The sequence below is a fragment of the Schistocerca americana genome, chromosome 4 (genome assembly GCF_021461395.2).
Source record: "Schistocerca americana isolate TAMUIC-IGC-003095 chromosome 4, iqSchAmer2.1, whole genome shotgun sequence".
In the NCBI taxonomy this organism is placed as follows: Eukaryota; Metazoa; Arthropoda; class Insecta; order Orthoptera; family Acrididae; genus Schistocerca; species Schistocerca americana.
The window spans coordinates 593,119,276-593,142,479 of NC_060122.1; the positions used below are offsets into that span (position 1 = coordinate 593,119,276).

The window sequence follows — 23,204 nt, forward strand, 5'->3', positions numbered from 1 at the left end:
GAATTTTTAGATTCTGTCAACTTTTTAAGGAACTTACTTCATATCTGGGTCTTTAGTATGAATTCTTTCAATCACTTTTGACACACTATGTTTCTGTCAGTCACTTTGTTCCACAACTTTTTTCCTCGTTTTGTGATGTAATTGTCTGATATTGCCAATTACAGTTATTTATGACACTTCTGTTTATACTTTTGCGTACCTTGTAGTTTAATCTTAAATGTTTTATTTGGCAGTGCTCTTACTGACTGAGCTGTCTAAGTGGGGCTCACAACTTGCTTTCCTTTCATGAGTCATGGTGAGATTCCTTTATTGGAAAAGCAAGGGTAAAGTGCCAAGATATGGTCCGACACACTATTTTAACACTTCATTTTATGAAAAATTTTTTTTAAGTTTAACTAGCAAAAATGCCACTAAAATAAAAGGAAGGTTACATAATTTCTAAATTGTCTGTGATATTTTAAACATAGGTTGCCTAGGGTTATCTGAAAGATGTACAGAAATGATTTCATTTATACTTGTTTATTAGGTATAAAAACTTTAAATTATGAAGCAGAATCCTTTAGATAATTATGTAAAATACGATTTAAACTAGACTTTGTAGTGCAGTATGCATGTATATATAATGGGATCACTTTTTCTCCCACCAGCTCATGATAAACATTCCAACTCACGAAGCACTTCACTGAGTAACTCACGGGACAGCAGTTCCAAAAGACAGCCGGAGAAGCGTGATTCCTACTGGGCTAGCCAGCAGCAGCAACAGCAGCAGCCACAACAGCAACAGTCACAACAGCAGCAGTTGCAGGTTCCACCAACTATCGTGGTTGATGGTGATGATCGTGCACTGCGAAAGCAACCTGTGCCTCAGAGCCAGTCTCAGCAACAGGTGCAACAGCAGCAGCAACCACCTCACCATCACCACCACCACCATCACCACCACCAGCATCACCACCACCATCACCAGCAGCAGCAGCAACAGCAGTCACAGCAACAGGTTGCACAAGTGCAGCAGCAAGTAACACCACCACAGCAGCAACAGCAGCAGCAGCAACAATCACAGCAACAGCAGGCACAACAGTCACAACAACAGCCGCAGCAGCAAACATCACAAGTGCAAGATGGTGATGGGCAGCAGGCTGCACAGGATATGGACATATCTCCTGGTGACAGCACACCCACATCTGAGGCATCCTATGGTCATACACCAGATGCGGGATCTGCCAGTGCTGCTGCAAGCTCAACACCTTCTCATTCACAGGGTCCTGTACTGTTAGCTGCAGTCCTACCTAGGTTGTCGTCGCAACCACCTGCAGTAGTACCTCCACCACAGGCCCCAACCCCAACCTGCAATGTTCCTGGCCCACCTAGCAACCTCGTTAGTCTACCACGAATACTATCACAGATTGCAGGCGGCAAGGCTCTTGAACAGTCAGATGTCTTGCAGCAGAAAACCTTGCAGAGCTTGCAGAATGTGCTGCTTCTCACAAATCAGCGTAGTGCTACAGAGCCACTGAAAGTGGACACTAGTGGCCCTGCCAGCATGGGAGAGGGACCTCCCACTCCTACACACTCCGAGAGCCAGGACTGTGTGGACGCTAGAAAATGTGAGTATTTAACACATTTTGCACTTATGTTTGTAGTTAAGACTGCATGCATGTAGTTACAGATCTTACTGCCATTAAATTACTTGTCCTGTTTCCTCCTCCATGCTGAACAGAACAGCCTGGGTGACAAGTTTCGTGCAAAACCTGCAGTTCTCGGGGAAATTAATTTTACCTACACAATTTTAGGAAAATTCTTGAAGATTAAGGGATTTTGAAGAAATCTGGTAATTTTGACTATTTTAGTAGTGAAGTCATCACATATGGGAAGACAAAGCAATGCCTAGATTTGTTGCTCATTCGGGCTGACTCCAATTTACTTATTCTTATTAAAGTTCTTCCATATTACCAATGGGCTCTTGGGCTGCCAAGTCCATTGCTTGATTAGCAGTGCAATGTGTATGTGAGAATTTGTCATGTTTTTGTTGTTTCCACCTTTAGACAAAAGTGGAGGTGGGGTTTTTAATTATAATTTTTCTTAAATATGTAAGTACTGATATGTTTGAATGCACCTTTTGCTGATCAGCAGAGTATGCAGCTGTAGTTTTCTTACTTTCCAGTACAAACTAGTACTTCATAACTTTAGCACAGTATCATGTATCAAAGACTGACGATAGTGCAGTCACTTTTAATTTTGAAACATGATACACTGTATGAAATGATAATTAAATGGACACCCTAGCTGCAAACAGGCGTTGATGTACTTCATTGGGGACATGTTGAAAATGTGTGCCCCGACCGGGACTCGAACCCAGGATCTCCTGCTTACATGGCAGACGCTCTATCCATCTGAGCCATCGCGGGCACAGAGGATAGTGCGTCTGCAGGGACTTATCCCGTGCACGTTCCCCGTGAGATCCACATTCCCAACATGTCCACACCACTACATTCGTAGTGCGCCTAATAGAGGTTTGCCCATCATACTCATTACTCGTGGCAGATTAATCTACCAAGTCCCGTACGAGTTCGGGCATAGCGTGTGCGTTCGCACAGGAAGGTCAGTGGCCGGGAAGCCATATTTTAACTATATATGATGGTAGTATCTGTTCCTGAAAGAACAGTTACCGTGGATGACCATGCAGCTTTGCTAGAAATGAAATGATAATTAAATGGACACCCTAGCTGCAAACAGGCGTTGATGTACTTCATTTGGTACTATGCCCGAACTCGTACGGGACTGGGTAGATTTTTCTGCCACGAGTAATGAGTACGATGGGCAAACATCTATTAGGTGCACTACGAATATAGTGGTGTGGACATGTTGGGAATGTGGATCTCACAGGGAACGTGCATGGGATAAGTCCCCACAGACGCACTATCCTCTGTGCCCGCGATGGCTCAGATGGATAGTGTCTGCTCTGTAAGCAGGAGATCCCGGGTTCGAGTCCCGGTCGGGGCACACATTTTCAACATGTCCCCAATGAAGTACATCAACGCCTGTTTGCAGCTAGTGTGTCCATTTAATTATCATTTCTTTTCTAGCAAAGCTGCATGGTCATCCACGGTAACTGTTCTTTCGGGAACAGATACTACCGTCATATATAAATGATACACTGTATAAAATTATGTGAGTAGCACATTTCAGTGAATACAGTTCGAAACACATTTCGGCTAGCAGTCTTCGTATGTTTAAGGCCGTTCAACACAACCCTAACAAGGCATGAGGCAGTGACCTGAAAATAATAATGGACTTTCCAAGGCCAGTGGCAGAAACAAGAGCTTATGATGTTCAGAATTTTTGGTAATACTGTAAATATATATTGTTTTGGTTTTATACTTTTGGTATGTAGTTAGCAGTAGTTACGAAATTCTTTGAGAGTACTCGCAAAAAGTAAATGTTCCAGATCTTTCTGCTTTGTCCCAGTACTTCTATCAGTTTAATACAGAAATAAAAACAGTGAGTTAGGAGCAGTCTCTATGTCTGAGTAACATTTCTAGTGCAATGTTTGCCATTGTTGCTGCATATCTTTATGTACATATGTCCAAGCATAGTCTGGTGTCTGAATGCTCTCAACAATCTGTTCAAAGATGTATTAGTACAAAGATCTCTTAACTACTGTAGACATTCTAGCGCAAACTTTTTTCCTGTAAGTTTTGTTCTGTTCGATGGTTGTTGAATTGAAATGTTGGAGAAGAATTCATTCCCTGCATAGCATGTTTTTTTGGAATTTGAAGTCAACAAACAGAAGAACTGCTGTTGAAGTTACTTCTTTTTGAATTTCCATAAGGTTGTAATCCTGACCTTGTAATTAAAAATTGCCAGTTCTTACGGTGTAACAGAGCTGTGTAAATAACTTTGTCACGCAGCAGATGTCACAAGCAGTACTATGGTGTTTGTTAACGTAGGCATGTTGTGGAATTCACCGTGCTGTCATTTTCTTTACTAAAGTGTTGCATGTGGGAGAGGTTTCTTGTCAATCAGCAGTGGTAGGCTGTAGTACTATATGCCAAGCAGGTTTGTCTGACAGCTGACTCTACCCTATGATTGGTAACAATTTCTTTCTGCAGTTTTTCAGTCAATGGATATACATTATCTCCTGTAATTCTAATTTTTTTTTCCACTCTTGGGATACTTCTTATAATTATATTTGCGATAAATAAATGATGATACCTAAAAGAAACATAGTGCTTCTAACCATTTCTTGTGTGTTAGTATTTGATTGCAGTGTGTTTTGAAGTAGACATAAAAGCTTTGTGATAAGCCCTGGATTTCTGCGATTGCATAGTTAGCATTTTCATTATCGACCTCCATGCCATGTGCTTACTCGATGTTCTGTTGCTTGTTCAAGATAATTATGGGGCAAATTGTTTATTAACCTTTCTTCATATTCATTTTAGGCTTGGTTGCAGGCATAACAGTAAAAAACTTCCATATTATTCTCATCTTCCTTGAATCTAATCAATTAATTTACTGACGTGTAATAAACACACATTGCATCTACACAACTCAAAGAAAACACTAGTTAACTGCAAGAAGAGGATTGTCTTCAAGTTGGAAGTCCTTTAGAAAATTTTACTAAAGGTGACAATGATTAATAGCTCTTCTATTTTCCCACTTAGCTCTTTTATGGTTGTTAATCACCTGTCAGTAAGATCATAGACTCTCTGATTCCTGCTTATGAGTCATTAGCAGCAGTATTTACTCTACTAGATGCACTTGCCCTGTGAACTTCCGTGTTAGACTCTTGGTGTGCTCCAAGACGGGCCCCCATTACTCTTCTTCTTACTGCCCATTTTCTGTATTTGAATGCTCCTGCCTGATCTCAAAATTAACGTAACAAAACACAGAGACTTCACTTCGTCACATCCAAAACTTGTCTAACCTGTAACAGATGCAGAAGGCTCATTGCAACCACTGATCAAGTAAATAATTTTAGTCTAGCTCCTTTAATAAATAAATCTCTGGTAGCAATGGGCATCATGTTGGGACACTATGGACATAGCCTTTAATAATGCAAATAGTATATTTGGGGATGAGGGGAATAATAACAGCATATGTTTCATTTCATCTGAGACAGTGAACAAGCCTGAGAAGAATACTTGCTCCCTTTGAAAGCATTTGTGTAGGCCTCCTTAGCCACAATCACATTTTGAATCCAACTAAAATTTGTTCTCAGTGTGTATGCTGGTAACTAAAAAACTTGAGAGCCTCTTCAATATGATGTCAAGACTTCTGCATCCGTGACAAACAATATCATTTTTCTCAGATTTAACATACTACTTTCCTTCAGTTACAATGGGAAGAGTGATGAAGGAAAGACAACGAAATATATTAATGGAATGTAAGAAAGTAAGAAAGATATTTTATTTGGCACGTAAGTTCAATACAAATGAACTACACACACTGAAGTGCCAAAGAAACTGGTGTAGGCATGCATATTCAAATACAGAGATATGTAAACAGGAAGAATACGGCACTGAGGTCTGCAACGCCTACATAAAACAAGATTCTGGTGCAGTTGTTAGATCAGTTACTGCTGCTACAATGGCGGGTTATCAAGATTTTAAGTGAGTTTGAATGTGGTTTTACAGTCAGCGCACAAGCGATTTGACACAGTATCTGCAAGGTAGCGATCAAGTAGGGATTTTCCCATACGACCTTTAATGAGTGTATATCAGGAATCCAGTGAAACATCAAATCTCTGACATTGCTGCAGCTGGAAAGAGATTCTGCAAGAATAGGACCAAAGAAGACTGAAGAGAATCGTTTGGTGTGACAGACGTGCAGCTCTTCCGCAGACTGCTGCAGGTTTCAATGCTGGGCCATCAGCAAGTGTCAGTGTGTGAACCATTCAATGAATCATCATCAATATGGGCTTTTGAAGCCGAAGGCACACGTGTGTACCCTTGATGACAACACAACACAAAGCATTATGTTTTGTCTGGTCCCGTCAACACCAAATTTAGACTGTTGATGATAGGAAACATGTTGCATGGTCAGACAAGTCCTGTTTCAAATTCTATCCAGCAGACGGACGTGTATGGGTATGGAGACAACCTCATGAATCCATGAACCCTGCATGTCAGCAGGGGGCTGTTAAAGCTGGTGGAGGCTCTGTAATGGTGTGGGGTGTGTGAAGTTGGAGTGACATGGACACCTGGTACATCTAGCTATAATTCTGTCTGATCACCTGCATCCATTCATATCTATTGTAAATTCCGACAGATATGGGCAATTCCAGCAGGACAGTGCGATGCCATGCACGTCCAGAATTGCTACAGAGTGGCTCCAGAAACACCTCTCTGAGTTTCAACACTTCTGCTGTCTACCAAACTCCCCAGACTTGAACATTATTGAGCATATCTGGGATGCTTTGCAACGTGCTGTTCAGAAGAGTTCTCCACCCTCTTGTACTCTTATGGATTTAAGAACAGCCCTGCAGGATTCATGGCGTTTGTTCCCTCCGGCACTACTTCAGAAATTAGTAGAGTCCATGCCACATTGTATTGTGGCACTTCTGCATGCGTGCAGGGGCTCTACACAATATTAGGCAGGTGTAGCAGTTTTTTTGGCTCTACAGTGTATTTTTGAGTACTTTGTGTCTGAACTTGACTTGTATTTGAATATTTTCTTGCAATTATTATACAGTTCACATTAAGCAAGAAGAGTTGTTCTCCACACTCGTCATCCATCAGTGAAACTGTTAAAGTGAGTATTTAAAGCTGTTAAGAACCCTCAACTTCACATTTTTCTTATAAAATACCATATTTACCTGATAGCGGAGATGCTGAGCCGCGATAGGCACAATAAAAAAATTCACACAATCATAGCTTTCGGCCATTAAGGCCTTTGCCAACAGTACACACACACACACACACACACACACACACACACACACCCACACACACACACACACAAGCACAAGCACAGCTTGCAGACTCATCTGCAGTCTCAGAGAGCTGAAACTACACTGTTACATTCCATCCTGGATTTTACGTTGTTTGATGTTGGTACCTGATAATTAGTCCAGTCTTTCCTTCTCATTCTGTCCGGCAAGTCTCTCCAGATGCGGGGCTCTGGGTAACTTTTCTGAACTCTAAACCTTTTCGTAAACCTCTCCCATTGTTTTCCTTCACCTCTCTTCCCTCCCCTTCAGCCCTTCTGCTGGAAGGGGGAGCCACTGGATCCAAAAGATTGCAGATGTAAAATCCTCTTTTAATGTGTGTTCTTGTGCTGCCGCTTGACTAAAAGCTGAAGTTTTTTCCGAAATTCATCATTCGATAAATACAGGGTCATCTTATATTCAGATTATAAACTATTGCTATTGAGTTAAACTTTTTCACATTGTTTAATAGATTAATATAGAGGTCGCCTTATGTTTACAGGTGAAGCTTTGTATGTTGAGGTTTCATACAAATGTAATTTGAAGGATTCCGAAGGGTAGGGCTTTGCAAACAATACTTGCATTTGAACAGGCTTGAGATTTCCCGATACACTGAAGAGCTTGATATTTTAACGACCTTGCTTGAATAAACAGGTGACATTTGACTCGCCTTGCTAGTGCAAGGGATACGCGAGAAACTATGAACTAACCATTACAACATTCTAATGCTCTGCTTCAAAATTTCACCATGAGATATTCCGGAAATGATAGAGGGTGTGTCAGCTGCTGGTTCTACACAGCCAATGAGAAAGTGGCTGGCAAATGATATATTTGGAAGCAAGAGACATTCTAACCTTCTCACGTCAGTATAGAAGTGAAATCCAGTATGTATTGTGGCAAAGAAGCTGTATTCTCAGGTCTCACCATCACCGCCACCTCAGAAATCTCAATATATTCAGAACAAAACAGCCAAACATTTGTGACAACGAAGATGTAAGTTTCACAGCTGTCCTATTACGGCAGTGACGATGATTAAAAACAGTGATACCACAGACGACAGGCAAAGTAAACAGAAAAGGAATTTCTCCTTGTGTTATCAAAATGCAGACAATCAGGAAATGGCGTAAGTTTAGAATAGGTGTAATGTTAACTGTTCAGGCAGATTCCTTACATCACGAAAAGTTTGTAATTTTGAATAGTCAGATTATGTTAAAAAATAACTTTTCCTGAAGAAGCCACATTGGGGTTCGTCTTACATTCAGGGGTTCGTCTTATACTCCTGTAAATATGGTAACTGTACAACATACAACTTGTGCCTGCAAAATGATACGCAGTACCATTTACCATGTAATGGAGTAATAATTCTCTTGTCTTGGAGCTCTTCGTTAGATGAAGCAATGAAAATTCTGGATCCAATAATGAGCTATGCTACTGTACACTACTTAATAGAAGTGTCTTTCTGAGATGAAGAAAGATGCTCTAAATCACAGCATTTGTAATTTCCACATTTTCAGGCTCCTCAAACAGCCATGCCTCATCTTTCTTTTTCAACTAACAATTGTTTAGAAAGAACATCTGATAATTGTCTTTTTTTGTTCACAATTTCAAGGGAGTTAATAGTACATATTTGGAACAAGTGCCCACTGTTTTTTGACTCAACTTGCTGCTCAGTAAAAATTTAGTTCTAACAGTTTCTTCCTCAACTTAATACTGATCAGTAGCATTAACAGTTTCAGTCCAATAATACACGGAGTTGTTATTTTGCCTTTCTTTTAATTATATATTGTAGCATCATAAAACTTATTTTACCATTTCTAATGTTTCCTCTACTATTCAGAATGTGAGTTGTAGATAAAGTATTTAAAACTGTGGTTTTGCTGTATCATGCTGCAGTTTTTTTCATTCTTATATACATTCTAATAACTGCAGTAACAGAGTAGCTAAGGAAGTGAACTACAATTTTCATATTCATTTGTTTGAAATGAATGTGGTTACAAATCACTGTTGGTTAGTATTACCTACATTCTGCATCTTTCTATTGTTCCTGACAATGTTGTATGCCTTCCTTGTGTCTTCAAATTAATTAAGGCCTTGCTGGAAGAGAAGTAAGTGCCAAACATATTTTGGTACATGTTTTTGAACAAATATGTGAAATCGTAAACAGCTAACACTCTGTCCATTTAAATTGAAATACACACCTGTAAATAATTAGTTCACATAAAAAAAATGTTCCAAAAAAATTTCATTTTACTCCTGAATTTGACAGTGTGAAGTCGGCAGTTTCTAATTACTGTCAATGCCTTTAATCATAAACATAAGTTCACAATTACAGGATGTTTTTTCCTTCTTCTATCACCTATGTCCTCTAAATGTTTTACTATCTCATGGTCTTCGGAATGTTCCAGATGCTGGATGATTGACTTCTCAGCAAAAGTATTACACATGCTCTTCCTAAAGATGTTTGTGTCACAAATTACTTGCTCAGTTGATTGAAGAGAGTTTTGTTCAAGCTTGGCAGAAATTTAACATTATTTCATTGCCTAATCAAAGACGACACTGGTCATACGGTACCTAGTTTTCGTAAAAAATAAAATAAATGCTGCTAGGGATTCATAAAACATTAGAAATAGTTTTTTCTCAACAGAGATCCACTTGGGGGATGTTTTAATGTACTTTGAATAGACAAAAATTGCTGAACATATGAGTAATACTATTTGAGCATTCTACAATGCAACAGTCTACCTACCTTTTATTTTTGACAAATTAGTAGTTTGGTTTTTTAAAGCTCTGTTCATATTCTGAGTTTCCTGTCTTTGTTTCTTTGTGGCATCATCATCCAGTTTTTCCTCTTAATTTGCCTTGCAGACATTTCTAAGACTTCTTTCAGGCCTGGAAATGCTTCACACTTACATTTTGTTGGTCTGGTTTCTGCCAGTACATGACTAATTGCACTGTATATTCTTCTTTGTTTTCTGACTTGGAATTTTGGTGATTAAAAATTTAAGTTTGTTCATGCAATGGTGGTTTGCTAACTTGGGTAAAAAAGCAAGGAAAAAATTCTTGTTTCATAAACAAATCACCTTACTGCTCAACACGGTCTCCTTTGAGGGGATATACTTGATTCAGTGATCTTCCAGCTTTTCCATCCCATTGGCAAAATAGGTTGTGTCATTTGCTGAAAATTTCTTCCCAGCAAGCCAAAGCTTCAAGTTAGCAAACAAGAACTTTGTGCTAAGTCTGGTAAATGGGGTTAAGTCTGATGCATAGGGTGGATGAGAAACCAACTCAGAACCCAATTCAAGCACTTTCATCATTGTTATCACTGATGTGTGGGATGGTGCATTATCCTGGTGAAAGAACATATTTGTGCATGTCAACCTTGGTCTTTTTTCAGCCAATGCAAGTTGCAAAATGATCCAACAGTGAAGCATAAAGGGTCCAGTTATGGCTCTGCCTTTTTCCAAGTAATCCATGAGGCATCTCTGACTATTATTACTTAGGAATTCCAAAAAATAGTTTACAAATGGGTTTTGCATTCTTTGGTGCACTTTCACCACTGTTGTCCATTGTTTTGACTGATGTTTTGACTCATTACTGATGGCTCCAGGTTTCATAAAGTGTCACAAATTGATGCAAAAAGTCTTGCAGATTGCAATTAAACATCGCCTGCCATTGTGTTGAAATGTTGTCAGAAGCACTTTTGATAAAGTATGAGCAGTCACAGCACCCACCTCGCACACAGTTTGTTCATTCCCAATTCTCCGTGCAGGATGTTATGCACTCATTCTGTTGAGGTGCCTACAGTCTCTCAAATTTTTATTTAGTAGTTATATATTACCATATCATGAATTTCGTCAGTGTTTTTGCTTTAGTGGTGACCTCAGTTGGACAGCCGGAGTGCGCTTCACCTTCGGTACTTGTCCGACCAGATTTAAATTTATAAATCCAAAAGTAAATGGTCTTCAGTGATGGTGCAGAGTCCATGTGAAATTCATCCAGATCTGTTTTGATTTATGCGGCATTCCGGTCATTCAAATGAAAATGTTTAATAACAGCACTAAATTCAGTGTTCTCCATTTTCATTTTCAGTTGCAGTTGACACTCTGACCAATTCAGATGGCTATCAATGAACTGTATGCTGTTGAAATTCTTAGTGATTTCCTTGGAATGCTAAAGCTTACCAACCATGAAGGCGCAACAAAAATATTTCAATCTTTAATGGAAATTTGCCAGCCTTATTAAACCATTTTGTATGTCATCATTAGATCCCTCTTGTCATGGGGTGTATGTTGTTGTTTCTTGATGTTAATAAAAGTTGTCTGTGCAATGAATATCACACAGTGATGTGTTGTGCAGCTCGTCTGTATACCATCTAGAAATCTGGCGTTATCTCTAAAAATAACTGTCAGACAAATGTATTAAATAATTCGTTAATAAATTTACTAACTTAATCTGCATAAGCTTCATAAAAGGGAATCTGTCATTAAATATTTATTGATAGTTTGTTTTCAAGCTTTGAGGACATTTAGTATTTTGATACTCAGATAATTTGGTTAAAATGGGTCTCATTTATTCAGTAATGGAATTAGATGTTCGTACAATTAACATCAGATATCTCAACAAGGGACCGATGACCTCACTATTTGGTCCTCTCCATCAAATCAGTCAACAGCCAACCAACCAACCAACCAACCAACCACCAACCAACCAAATCCCAACAATAGGGAAAAGATATATTGATGCTCACCACATAGGGGAGACATTGGGCTGCAGTCAGTCACAATGGAAAAGAAGCTACACATATTCAGTTTTCAGACTAAGTCCTTTCTCAGAAGTAGAAAATTCACTCAAATTAACATACATTCATTCATGTGCAAGTATCACATGCATGGCAACTGTCGTCTCCAGGCTTTAAGTCCTGACTGAAACATCTGAAGCCTGTCACTTGTATACAAAATCAGGTGTGGTTTAGGAAAAACGGGATGATGAATACACTGCTCAGTATACAGTAGGGTCTAAACACATTTCTGTGTCATTTTGCTGATTCATATAGACCTACAATTGTATCAGTGTCAGTAGGCAACGAAATGCAGTGCACACTCAAAGGAATGCTCTACATTACATTTCATACCCTAAGGTCTGGGAATATAGACTTTACTTCAAGGATATTTTAAGCCCGATTAATGTTGAGCCAACATACGTCAGTGAAAACAGCATTGTCTTGTATGTAAACAGTAGGTGAGTGTGAGCAAACAGCTCATTTTACACGATGTCTCTGATGATACTTCGAATGTTCAGACACAGAAATTTTATATCGTCTTCTGTGTGACTGTATTTACTTCACAACTGAAACAAATCATGGCTGTACACACTGTGTTGTCTGATTTTTAGTGCTTAGCATTTTCAAAGTGAAAAACAGTGCAGTAATACATGCATACTCTATAAATGTTCAAAAGTGTTTGCATGATGAGATGCTCATTCTATTGTGGTACCTTCCATTCAGTTCAGTGTAAATGCAGAAAGAACAAATGAATTGTTCACTTGTGTTTGCTCTAGGCTTTAGAACACACAAATGAAGCATATGATTTTGTGCAGGAAGTGCAGGTGCTCCATAATATCAGCATGTAAGATGGACAAAATTTAGATGGTATTGTTTACTAAAAGCTTTGAATTGAAAATCCAGTTCCATAATCTCCATCTTTGACAGGAAATGTAAACAATTTTAGATGAGGACATGGCAGTCATCTTCCACATTTGATGTAGTTGCAGACACACTGCATAACAACTCCATTTACTAATGACAATATAACAGTAACAACTTACTTCAGACACAAGACAGTGGAAAGTCACTTGGAGCTGTGTGTGCTCTGGCAAGATTGCCATAAATTTCACCAAAAGGAGTGCCATCTGGTTGTTGTCAACAAAAGTGAGGGTGTGACACTTGGACACCTGGTAGTTGTTGCTGCACAAAGGTTCCCTGCCAGAGCAATAGTTAAGTCTGGTTCTTACTTGACCTGAGATTGTTTAGCATCCCTCAGAAATTGGCTATGCAAAATATTTCTCAGATCTCCAGTGACATAACTGTTGAGAGGATCTGCAGGTAGTGGTGATTCCAGCCTAATTCAGGCTGTTCCACAAATAACTGGAAACCACCTTACAGTACACAGCACACTAGTTAACCTGTCTGGGAAGATAATTTTTTATTGACAGAAGAGAGATCTTCATCATTTTGCTTAGCAAGTCGCATTACTTAGTCTGGAACAAAAGATACATAATGAAGAGCATAAAAAAATTTAAATATGTAGCCTCTTTAATATAAAGAAATTTAAATATGTAGCCTCTTTAATAGGTCACAGAAAAGTGTAAAAATAAAGTACACTAAGAATATGTAATGCAAAAGGATCATGACTGGAAAGATACTAATGCAAAAGTACTGCAAGATACTGGAAGATCAGTTTTATGTTGCATAGAATTGACTCCTGAGCATTGATGCATCACCGTTGTTAATTTAATGTCAAATTATGTTAAAAAATTTCCTCAAATAGTTTTTGGAGAATGTTTATTGCTAAACCCAAGGGAAAACTTCGTAAACATAACAGGAAACTTAAAACAGGGAGGGGGAAATAATTGAGACAAATTTGCCACTTTATTTTATCATGAAACATTTCTCCTAATTCTGAAATTAATGCCAATCATTCGTTCTGTCATAGAATTGGAAATATCTTTCACCGCACACCCTTCCCGGCTCTCTCTTCGAAAGCTATCATTTCTATGTGCTCAGTGTTGACAGATGTAGGATGGCTATGTTCTGAAAGTACCTCAATACTCAGAATAACATTTTTGTGGCTACCTTTTGAACTTTAATTAATTTTATTTATCTTTATTAATCCATGAATAGTCTCTCAATGATATTAGATTTTTCAAGGTAACAAAATGCAAAACGATAGGTCAAAAAATACAACACATGGTATACATAACATGCTTTGAGTATAGGATAGGTAGCCTATGGGGATCAGACAAGTGATCAGCTGTGCGAAGCATTGCTGTATTTACCTGTGATAATGTGCCTCCTGTTGCTGCACTTCCATCAGATTTGGCTGTAAAGTGGTTGTATAAAGTAGGCTATTTTAAATGATGTGATCCACACAAAATTTTCAGTCCAAATACTTCAGTTGCCTTTATTGTTGAATAACCTACAGTGTATGACAAGATCGAGATGCATTGACTATAATTTATGCACAGATGAACAGCTAGCCACATACTGCACATGATAGACGTCCTATATTGTGTTTGTAAGAGTGCGGTAACCTAACACTGAAAGTGACACACAAGTTTTCATGTCCCAAGTAAACCATTAATAAATTTTCTAATTATATTGCCCTTCCAAGTATATAGTCGCATCAAAATGAAAGTGATGTCCACAGTATGCATAATTCGAATATAACATAGTTCATTACTAATGTCATAGTTCACAGAGTACGTTATTTATAATCTAATCCAATGCATTATCCAATGTCTAAACAAAAACCCACAAAGATTTTTACAAAGTAGTTATGTGTACAGATCCAATATTTTTTTACTACGTAAACTGGGCACAAACTTATAGAAAGAATTACAAGCTATTAAAAATTCATTCAAATACAGAATCATATACCATATAATAAAAAATGTATTTCAATACCAGAATGCTTGTCCCTGAAAATCAGAAGTTATATAGCAAGAAGAGAAAAAACAATTTGAAATGTAACACTTTCTTCATTTTACAAAAGGAGTGAATTCCTCATCTTCCACTCATTTCAGTGATTTCTTCTTAAACAATTAAGTTCCACTGTTTAACTTAACTGAAGTTGGGTCCATGCCTTTTACAGGTCAAAATGGTTGTCCCATGCCCTCCATTTTCACCAGTATCCTGGGAGGTGGTTACCCTCAGTCATTGTATATGAAAAGCAAAACAAAATATCCTACTTTAGGGTATACAGAAATCTTTCAGTTTTCAAAGATGTATTTGTTACGTAATCTTACATAAATATACAATGTATTCCTCAATATGTCACAGTAGTTTACTTATAAAGATAATATAAAGTGAGTGGAATCTGTTCAGTGTACTCTTGTACTTTGACTCAAATAATTATCTACAATATTGGAAAAGACAGATTGCTACTTAACATAAAGAAGGCGTGTTAAGTTGCAGACAGGCACAATTAAGACACTGACATAAAGCTTTTGGCCACAGCCTTCATCAGTAAGAGAGAGCACACAACGATTTACACACACAAGCAAGCACACCTTATGCACACATGACCACCAACTCCAGCATCTTGGGCTGGAATGCAACCACCACATGGAATGCAAGCAACAATCTGGAGGGGTTCTATCTGCGCAGTTCAGAAATGCTGGTGGTGGAGGGAAGAATCCAAACGGCTTGGGTGATGAAGCAGCCACTGAAATAAAGTGTGTTGTGCCAAAGGGTGGTCCACTTTGCTCTTGGACACAGTTTGGCGGTGGCTGTTCATCCTGGTGGTCAGCTGGTTGGTAGTCATACCAATATAAAAAGCCGTGCAGTGGTTGCAGCAGAGCTGGTAAATGAGATGGCTGCTTTCACAGGTGCCCTGGCACTAGATGGGATAGGATAAGCCTGTGATAGGGCTAGAGTAGGAAGTGTTGTGGGTGGATTGGGCAGGTTTTGCACTTGTCTTCCATACCGCAGTATGATCCATGTGGCAAGGGGTCGGGATTGGAAGTGGCGTAAGAATAGACTAGGATGTTGTAGAGGTTGGGCGGGTGATGGAACACCGCTTCAGGAGTGGTGGGAAGTATCTTGGGTATGATGTCCCTCATTTCAGGGCATGATGATAGATAATAAAAGCCCTGGCAAAGAAAGTGGTTCAGTTTTTCCTCCGGGGTGGTACAGGATAACAAAGGGAACACTCCTTTGTAGTATCTCAAATCTTTGAACTCAAAATTAATGTTTTCAATTTGTATTTCAAATGATCAAGCCCTTGTTTTATGTATTACAAAGAGAACAAAACCATGATCACAATGCCAGTACATAATTACTAGTCAAATCGAATTACGTTACTTCATGTAAATTAGATTACTACCTTCACTTACTAGTTAATAAGCAAAAATATTTTCCCTTATTGTATCATTACCTTAAGCCAGTCACTACCCAGAATACAAATCGCCGTTTCCAACAGCATGTGAAACCAAATAGGTAGCAGTATATAATTAATACTTTATCCAAATACTTCTTTTGTCATGAATTACACATACAAATATTATGAATTTTTGCCTATCTCAAAACACATTTTCATTATAACAAAACTACATCTATCTGTATATAGTGAGCATTACATTAATCATTTGTCTGTTAATTCCATCATAGCCTACTAGTTCTAATTTTGTTATCTATAGGAGTGCATTCTCAAAAATTACTCTATTGCAAAGACAGGCTTCTCACCCATCAATACCCTAACACATTCCTCATTACAATCATTACTTAATTACTTTTGTGATGCACCATTGTACTCCATTATTACCTCATTACTCAGTTATTTAAGAAATAAACACCTGATTTGCTCCTCAAATACAAAAAAATCTACAGAACTGCACTCCACAGTAACAGATTCTAGTATTATACATGCAAACATTACTCTGTTAACATAACAGACAACATGTCAGTTGCTAAAATATTTACGTCACTGTATTCTATCATATTACTTTAAATTGAGGCCAGAACTGGGTAATATGGATACAAACTTTGCTTTTCCTTTCCACATGCGTTACTGTAGAGAACCATACTTCAGCTTCAGTTTTACTTACTGGTGCCGGAAGTGCTGTAGCATGACACATTTCACACAGATGGACAAATATATCCATAACTAACTCCACTGAGCACAAACTTTGTTAGCACAAAATAGTACTAAACCATGTATTCAAGATTTACTCTTTTGCTGCGGCACAAATTCCTACCAACTCCGCACATTAGCTGATCCTTCAGATCTTAAATACGATTTCCAGATATTTGAACTTTTTTCACTTTCCATTCGGCCTACTTTTTGGCTGGCAAATGTATTAATGCTGAAACGAAATTCTCCCTATGACTTCTAAAATTAAAATGAATACAACACCTCATCAATTTTACCAAGTACCGTACGCTGTGTATATTGTCCTCACTTCCATATTCTTATAGTTCCATCACTTCTGATAACTAAGCCAATATAAACTAGCAGTACAGAAGAAACTGAAATGTCACCATACCAAAGCTCATGAAACAGTCGAGGGCCATTACTGATCCATTTACAAGCTACTGATAGGATGGTAGAAGAGGTTGAGTGGCTCAGGAACAAGCAAGAATGAGAACACTAAACTTGGGGAAATATTATTGCCACACAGTTAATTGAATACAGAACACTGAACCCTCTACTTCCTTCTAGGTTCACAGTGAGACCCCCTGCTCTCTCATCTAATTTTTCACTACTGATCTCTGGCCAACAACTGTCTCTCAGAGGCTCTACTAGACCATTAAAGAACACCATAAGTTCTTTGATCATCCACCCCCAGCAGATACAAATACACTGCCCATCATATTTATATTGAAATTTCTTTCTTTGACATTTGCATTCAAAATTGTTCTTGATGCATTTGCTTTGAAAATCAATTCCTGATTCTTATCCCTACAAATTGCTTGCTGTACACCTTCACTAAAAACTTTCCAAATACTACTTTTTGTAAGCTATTCACTTCCTTGTGTCTCTAACTTGAGAACCGGTTTCTGTGATTTGATGAGTTGTCTCCTCTCAGTTAACCCATGCTTATGTACCTTGAATTTACTAATTGCATATCACTTGCCTTATTACTAATTATCAAAGCTGTACATTCTTTACCAACAAGATCATTAACTTTATCAACACTTCAATTTACTACCTATACACGCACCTTTTCCGCACCAAAAAACATCAAATTTACACCAGTGTTCTGATTGACCTGCAGATCCTGAACAGCAACATCCACAACCCACAACCAATTCGTTATCATAATTGCCACCACCACCACCACCACCACCACCACCACCACCACCACCTATAACAGTATTTATGTCCATCTTTATCTGTACTACCCCCAAATCAACTACTACTTCGTCAACCTTCTCACTTACTGTCAGCACGCATTCTGTTTCAACATCAAATGTCACATCATTCACATAAACATTCTCTTTACTTATCTATGGTTAAAAGAAGTTTGGTTCTGCTTTGGTTAAGTCAGCCAAAATCAATTTCTTCCATTCATTGATTACAGTTGTTTTCAATCACATTTTATTTTTCTCCATCAAACAACTTTGCACTGAAACTATGTAATTATTTATACTTTCAATACTGTTGTCCAGTTCTGGATGCAGAACTGTCAAAACACACTCTGATGCTACTTCTAATATCACTATAAATTTTTTCTGTATTTGTGTTAAAACTAACCATGTTTGAATTTGCTTAACTCTCTCTCAAATATTTAAACAAAGTCTGATCCCTGTCACTCACCTCACATAAAACACTGTCTTCAGTTTCACTGTCATTCATTTTTACAGATAATTACAATATGAATTTACCTTAATTATTTTCCACACAAATTGCAACTGCCATTGCATTGCTGCTTGTAACCTCCACATTGGTTCAGCTCTCATATTGTTTACATCCAGTCCACCTTGTCATGCTGTGGACTGTGACGTCAGTTGCATGGTGCTTAGCAGCTGTCCAATACAGTTTAGAGGTTTTTTTGTATATTCTGCGGGAAACGTAAAGCCAAGCTGAGTCTTTTTCCACAATTATGTATAGATTTATTAGTGCAGTAATTAGTTAAATTTCTGCTAATGAAATGACACAATTTTGGATACTTCACTGGTCTCTCACAGATATGGGTTTATCACAAAATCATTGTTATATTTCCCTGATATGCACCACAGATTGGTAGATGTACTCACCAGGTGCAGTAAGAATGCCCAGTTTTTTAAGTAGCTCTTTATAATGAGCCCAACTACTACTTCCAGTTATTATTCTTATGACAGTTTTCTGCAGTTCAAAAATCATATCCATTTTGTAACTTTGAACTCCAGGAAAGAATCTTGTAGCTAAGAACTTTCTGTGTAGGCATAATATCGGCACAAGACATTGGCTTTTACAGACTGATGCTAAAATCATAAAAGTGTAACATGCTGATAATGTCCTTCTTGCATGTATCTTGGTATTTTCATTCCATGTTAGTTGACAATCATTGTTCATCCCTAAAACTTGGTGTTTGCTACACAATCTATAGATTTATCATCTGTTTTTGAAGTTAGAGTTGCTTCTACTCTTTATGCTGAAGCACAAATACTGTTAGTTTTCTTTATGTTCAAAATTAATTTATTACATACTGCACGATTCTAAACATCAATGACTGTGATGATGCAGTCATTGTCAAAGGGAACTTTTACTCCTTGTCCTATACTATCTGGAATGTCAGTTACATATACTAAGAACAGAACTGGACCCAGTACACTACCCTGAGGAACATCAGTGTTTAGTTCTTATCTGATAATTGTTTTTCTAAAAGTTTATACATGTCTGCTGATAATGAATTATTTCCAGCTTTTCCACCCTCTTTCCAGGAAAGGACTGAAACCATTCTTTTGCTGTTCGCCTTATACTTATGAGGGAACCTCCCCATCATACACCTGTCAGATTTAGTGGTAAAATGGCCCATTGGATAACCCATCAGAAACTGAACGCAGATCAAGCATGAAAACAGGAAGGGGGTTTGCTGAACTATGAAAAAAAGGGAAAACAGAAACAGTGAACGGTCAAAGCTTAATAAGTAAAACATCAAATTAATTGGCAAAGCCACAGTGGCGTGGTTAATTGGTACGATGTTTGATTGTAAGGCGGGTGAGCCAGGTTCAGAACTCCCTCATACCACTTATTTTTAATTTTAATTTTTTTCCCACAACATTATGAACTGTCCAACTGGTCATTGAAATGTTCATTGTCGTTCTGTAGTCTTGGCAGTTGTCATACTGTACGGTGGTTATAGAATATGAGTTATGGGGTAAGGACACATTACTATCACAAGTAAATGTGATAAATAGTGAGAGCAGGCGAGGTAGCACATAGTTGTCTTACAGAAATGAAAACAAATAAATAGATGGATGTGAACCTTGTTACAACAAAGGAATTAGTGTCAAAACTTCCAAAATGGAATGCAACTCCAAAAATGTTGAAAATGTGTTTTGACAGAGCACAGAGAAACTGTGTGATTGTGAAACTGTTGCATTCATTTGTTGCAGCTTACGTGACAAACTATTATGTTTTCATTATTTCCTTGGGAGTGATCACATTCACATTCGTAAGAACACCCAAATCGGGCCTGGAGGCATCACTCACTCACTCACCCACCCACTCACCAGGTGTACAAATTAGGTGTGTCGATACAAGATTCCTATCACGTGACACATGTACTGTCACTAATGGCACATATGAGACACCAGATGTGTTTTCCGGGGGAGAACTCCATTGATTTGTCATCTTGTCATCAAAGTTTCAGTTCTCATTCGAAAGCCACTTCCTTTCAGCTTCGAATATAGTAGTTGTGCAGAATCAACTTTCATTGTAGGGCCCTTTTTTACACCTCGTTTCTGCAGGTCTGCATGGATGGATCGAAAGTAAGTTACAGTTGGTTATTTGCACACAGAAAGGCATGAGGCATGAGAAGTTTCCTCTACAGAGCGCCTGCATTGTATTCATTGCAGAGTTGGTCATTGTATTGTGGGCTCTGCAGTACATTCAATTTTTCAAAACAAAGGAATTCCTGGTTTGTAGAGCAACCTCGGGAGTTGCTGTCTGTGTTCACTGAAAAGCCTTTAGTTTGCTAACAACCAAGACCTGTTAGTTGGCCACCTCAACTGTGGAATGACAGAAACTTTAATCTGGACACTAAGACACATGATTAATTTGTGAAATGAACTCACTGACAAGTTAACTACAAAATCACCTACAGGAGACATAGTTGAACCCGCAGGCTAAAATGACACTCAACAAGCAATCAAGGGGACCACCAATACGTGGCATACATTTGCTCAGGCCTCTCTGAAAGATGCCATCTTTCTGTGGTGACCGCATATTGGCCACACCATACTTAACGCACCTTGGGGCTCCTTTCATTGCAGTTAGGGCAGTCATTTTACCATCATTCATAGTCTAGCATATTCCAGCAGAACTAGCTGCTGGCATATCTAAGAGGAGCCATCGACCTGTCTACCTCACTACCTCGGATACTTGTGAACGATGCGTTAGCAGCTACCTAAGTCCTACACTTTCTAAGGGGAAAGCTGATTTTTATATTTAAAAAAAAAAAAAAAATACACCTCAAAATTCAGTGTCAGAGGGGTTGTGAAGGTAGTACCTCACACTATAGCTTATATTCAGAGCGGCTTCAGGTTACTTTCTCCCACGACACTGTCGTGCATTTTTAAACTTTTATGTATGTATTTCATTTATGTAGCTGCTTAAGCTAATTAATTCTGTAGTCCACACAGTCTGCATTTTCTCACCCCATTTTAGTTGTACTGACTATGAAGACCTGACTTCGGTGACCAGCAACAGTTTTTAGGTGCCTGGGTTTTCTCTCACTTTCAGCCATCTGGTTAAAGCTACTGTCGCACACATTTTCAACAATGATATAGTCACAGATGCTGACGCTGACTGTTCTCCTTTTCCAATTTATGATTGTTGTACGTCATTTTCATGTGAATGGAGGGCCTGATAACCAGTTAATTTAAGCCCCATTTAAACCCATAATCTTAATCATCATTGTTGATTGTCCAATCTAACCATCATTCTTCTTTAACATCACTTTTCAAAAACTTATTGTTTAAACTGTTCATCCACATTTCAGTTTCATACAAGGCTACACTCTTGACAAATATTTTGATAAAATACTTCCTAACATTCAAATTTATTTTCAGAAAGATTTTCGTGCTTTAACCATTCTGCATTTTAGAACTTCAGTTGTATTGCTGAGCAAGTAGCAAATCTCATCTACTACTTTAGTGTTTAATTTTCTAATTCCTAATCTAATTACCTCAGTAGGTTTCCTATTTCTCAATCTATCTTCTGTTTTTGTGTTGGTATTGGATCATGTGTTCCTGCATTTGCCCAGAGCCCAATTTGATTTTCCATGAGGTCAGCTTGAACTAGTTTCTCCATTTTTCTTTAAGTAATTTGTCAGTATTTTGCAATGATGACTTAGTAAACTACTAGTTTGGTAATATTCCCAATTATCTGCACCAGCCTTCTTTGGAATTGGAATTATTACCTTTGTCTTTAAGTCTTGGGGATATTTAGCCAGTCGTGTAAACATTACATGTCAGGTGGAATAGTTATGTCATGGTTGGCTCTCTTAAGGATCTGAACAATTCTGTGGAAACGACATCTGCTCCAGGGGCCTAGTTTCAACTGTGGTCTTTATGTTCTGTGAAATGCTTGTCGTAGTGCCATATCTTCCTTATCATGATATACTTCCTCTTCTTTTACTATAATATTATTATTTTGAACTTCATTTCCCTTGTACAACCCATCTAGATATTCGTTTGAGCATTTTCTTTTTTTGCTTAGTACTGACTAGCCATATGAGCTTTTTGCATCTATACAGCTGCTTCTCTTTTCTCAAATGATTTCTTGAATTTTCCTATAGGTGGCATCTATCTTTCCCCCAGCCATGCATGCTTGTACAGTCTTGCATATCCAAGGGGTTCTACAGGGCTCTTCCTTTGTTTGCCTGTTTTATTGTGTTGCCTTCACTGTTTCATCTCTCAATATTACCCATTTGTGTTTTATTGCATTACTTCCCCTTTTTCAGCCAGTTGTTGCCCAGTGCCTCTTTTGATGCTCTAAACAATCTCTGGTTCATTAAATTCATCCAGTCCCAGTTCCTTATTTTCCAATTTTTCTGCAGTTTGTTCAGTTTTAATCTGCTGTCCACAATGAATAAACTAGGGTCAGTCCACATCTGCCTTCAGAAATATTTTGCAGTGTATCATCTGGTTCTGGCATTTGCTCTATCCTTAAGTAATAAAACTGAAACCTTCTCGTATCTCCATGTTTCTTCTATGTATACAACTTTCTTTAATGATTCTCAAACGATGTGTTAGAAATGATATAATTACATTCTGTGAAAAATTCTGGCAAGCAAACAGTGAGGTGGCATAGTGGTTAGCACACTGGACTTGTATTCAGGAGGATGGCGGTTCAAA

At 38.2% G+C, this 23,204-nt stretch overlaps 1 protein-coding gene and 1 non-coding gene across 4 annotated transcripts in view; one reads left to right on the forward strand and one right to left on the reverse strand.

Annotated features, from left to right (window-relative positions):
* The window catches only part of LOC124612697 (WW domain-containing adapter protein with coiled-coil homolog), an 86,586-nt gene that overhangs the window by 48,767 nt on the left and 14,615 nt on the right, over positions 1-23,204 (forward strand). For all 3 annotated transcript variants that reach the window (XR_006979563.1, XM_047141040.1, XM_047141041.1), the window contains one exon: positions 648-1,604. Coding sequence is in view for 2 of the 3 variants with exons in the window: in XM_047141040.1 (XP_046996996.1) it covers positions 648-1,604 (957 nt within the window). In the remaining variant the exon portion in view is untranslated. The remainder of the gene's footprint in view (positions 1-647; positions 1,605-23,204) is intronic.
* On the reverse strand, positions 2,332-2,406 carry Trnat-ugu. The gene has a single exon. It is a non-coding gene; the product is annotated as a tRNA-Thr (tRNA).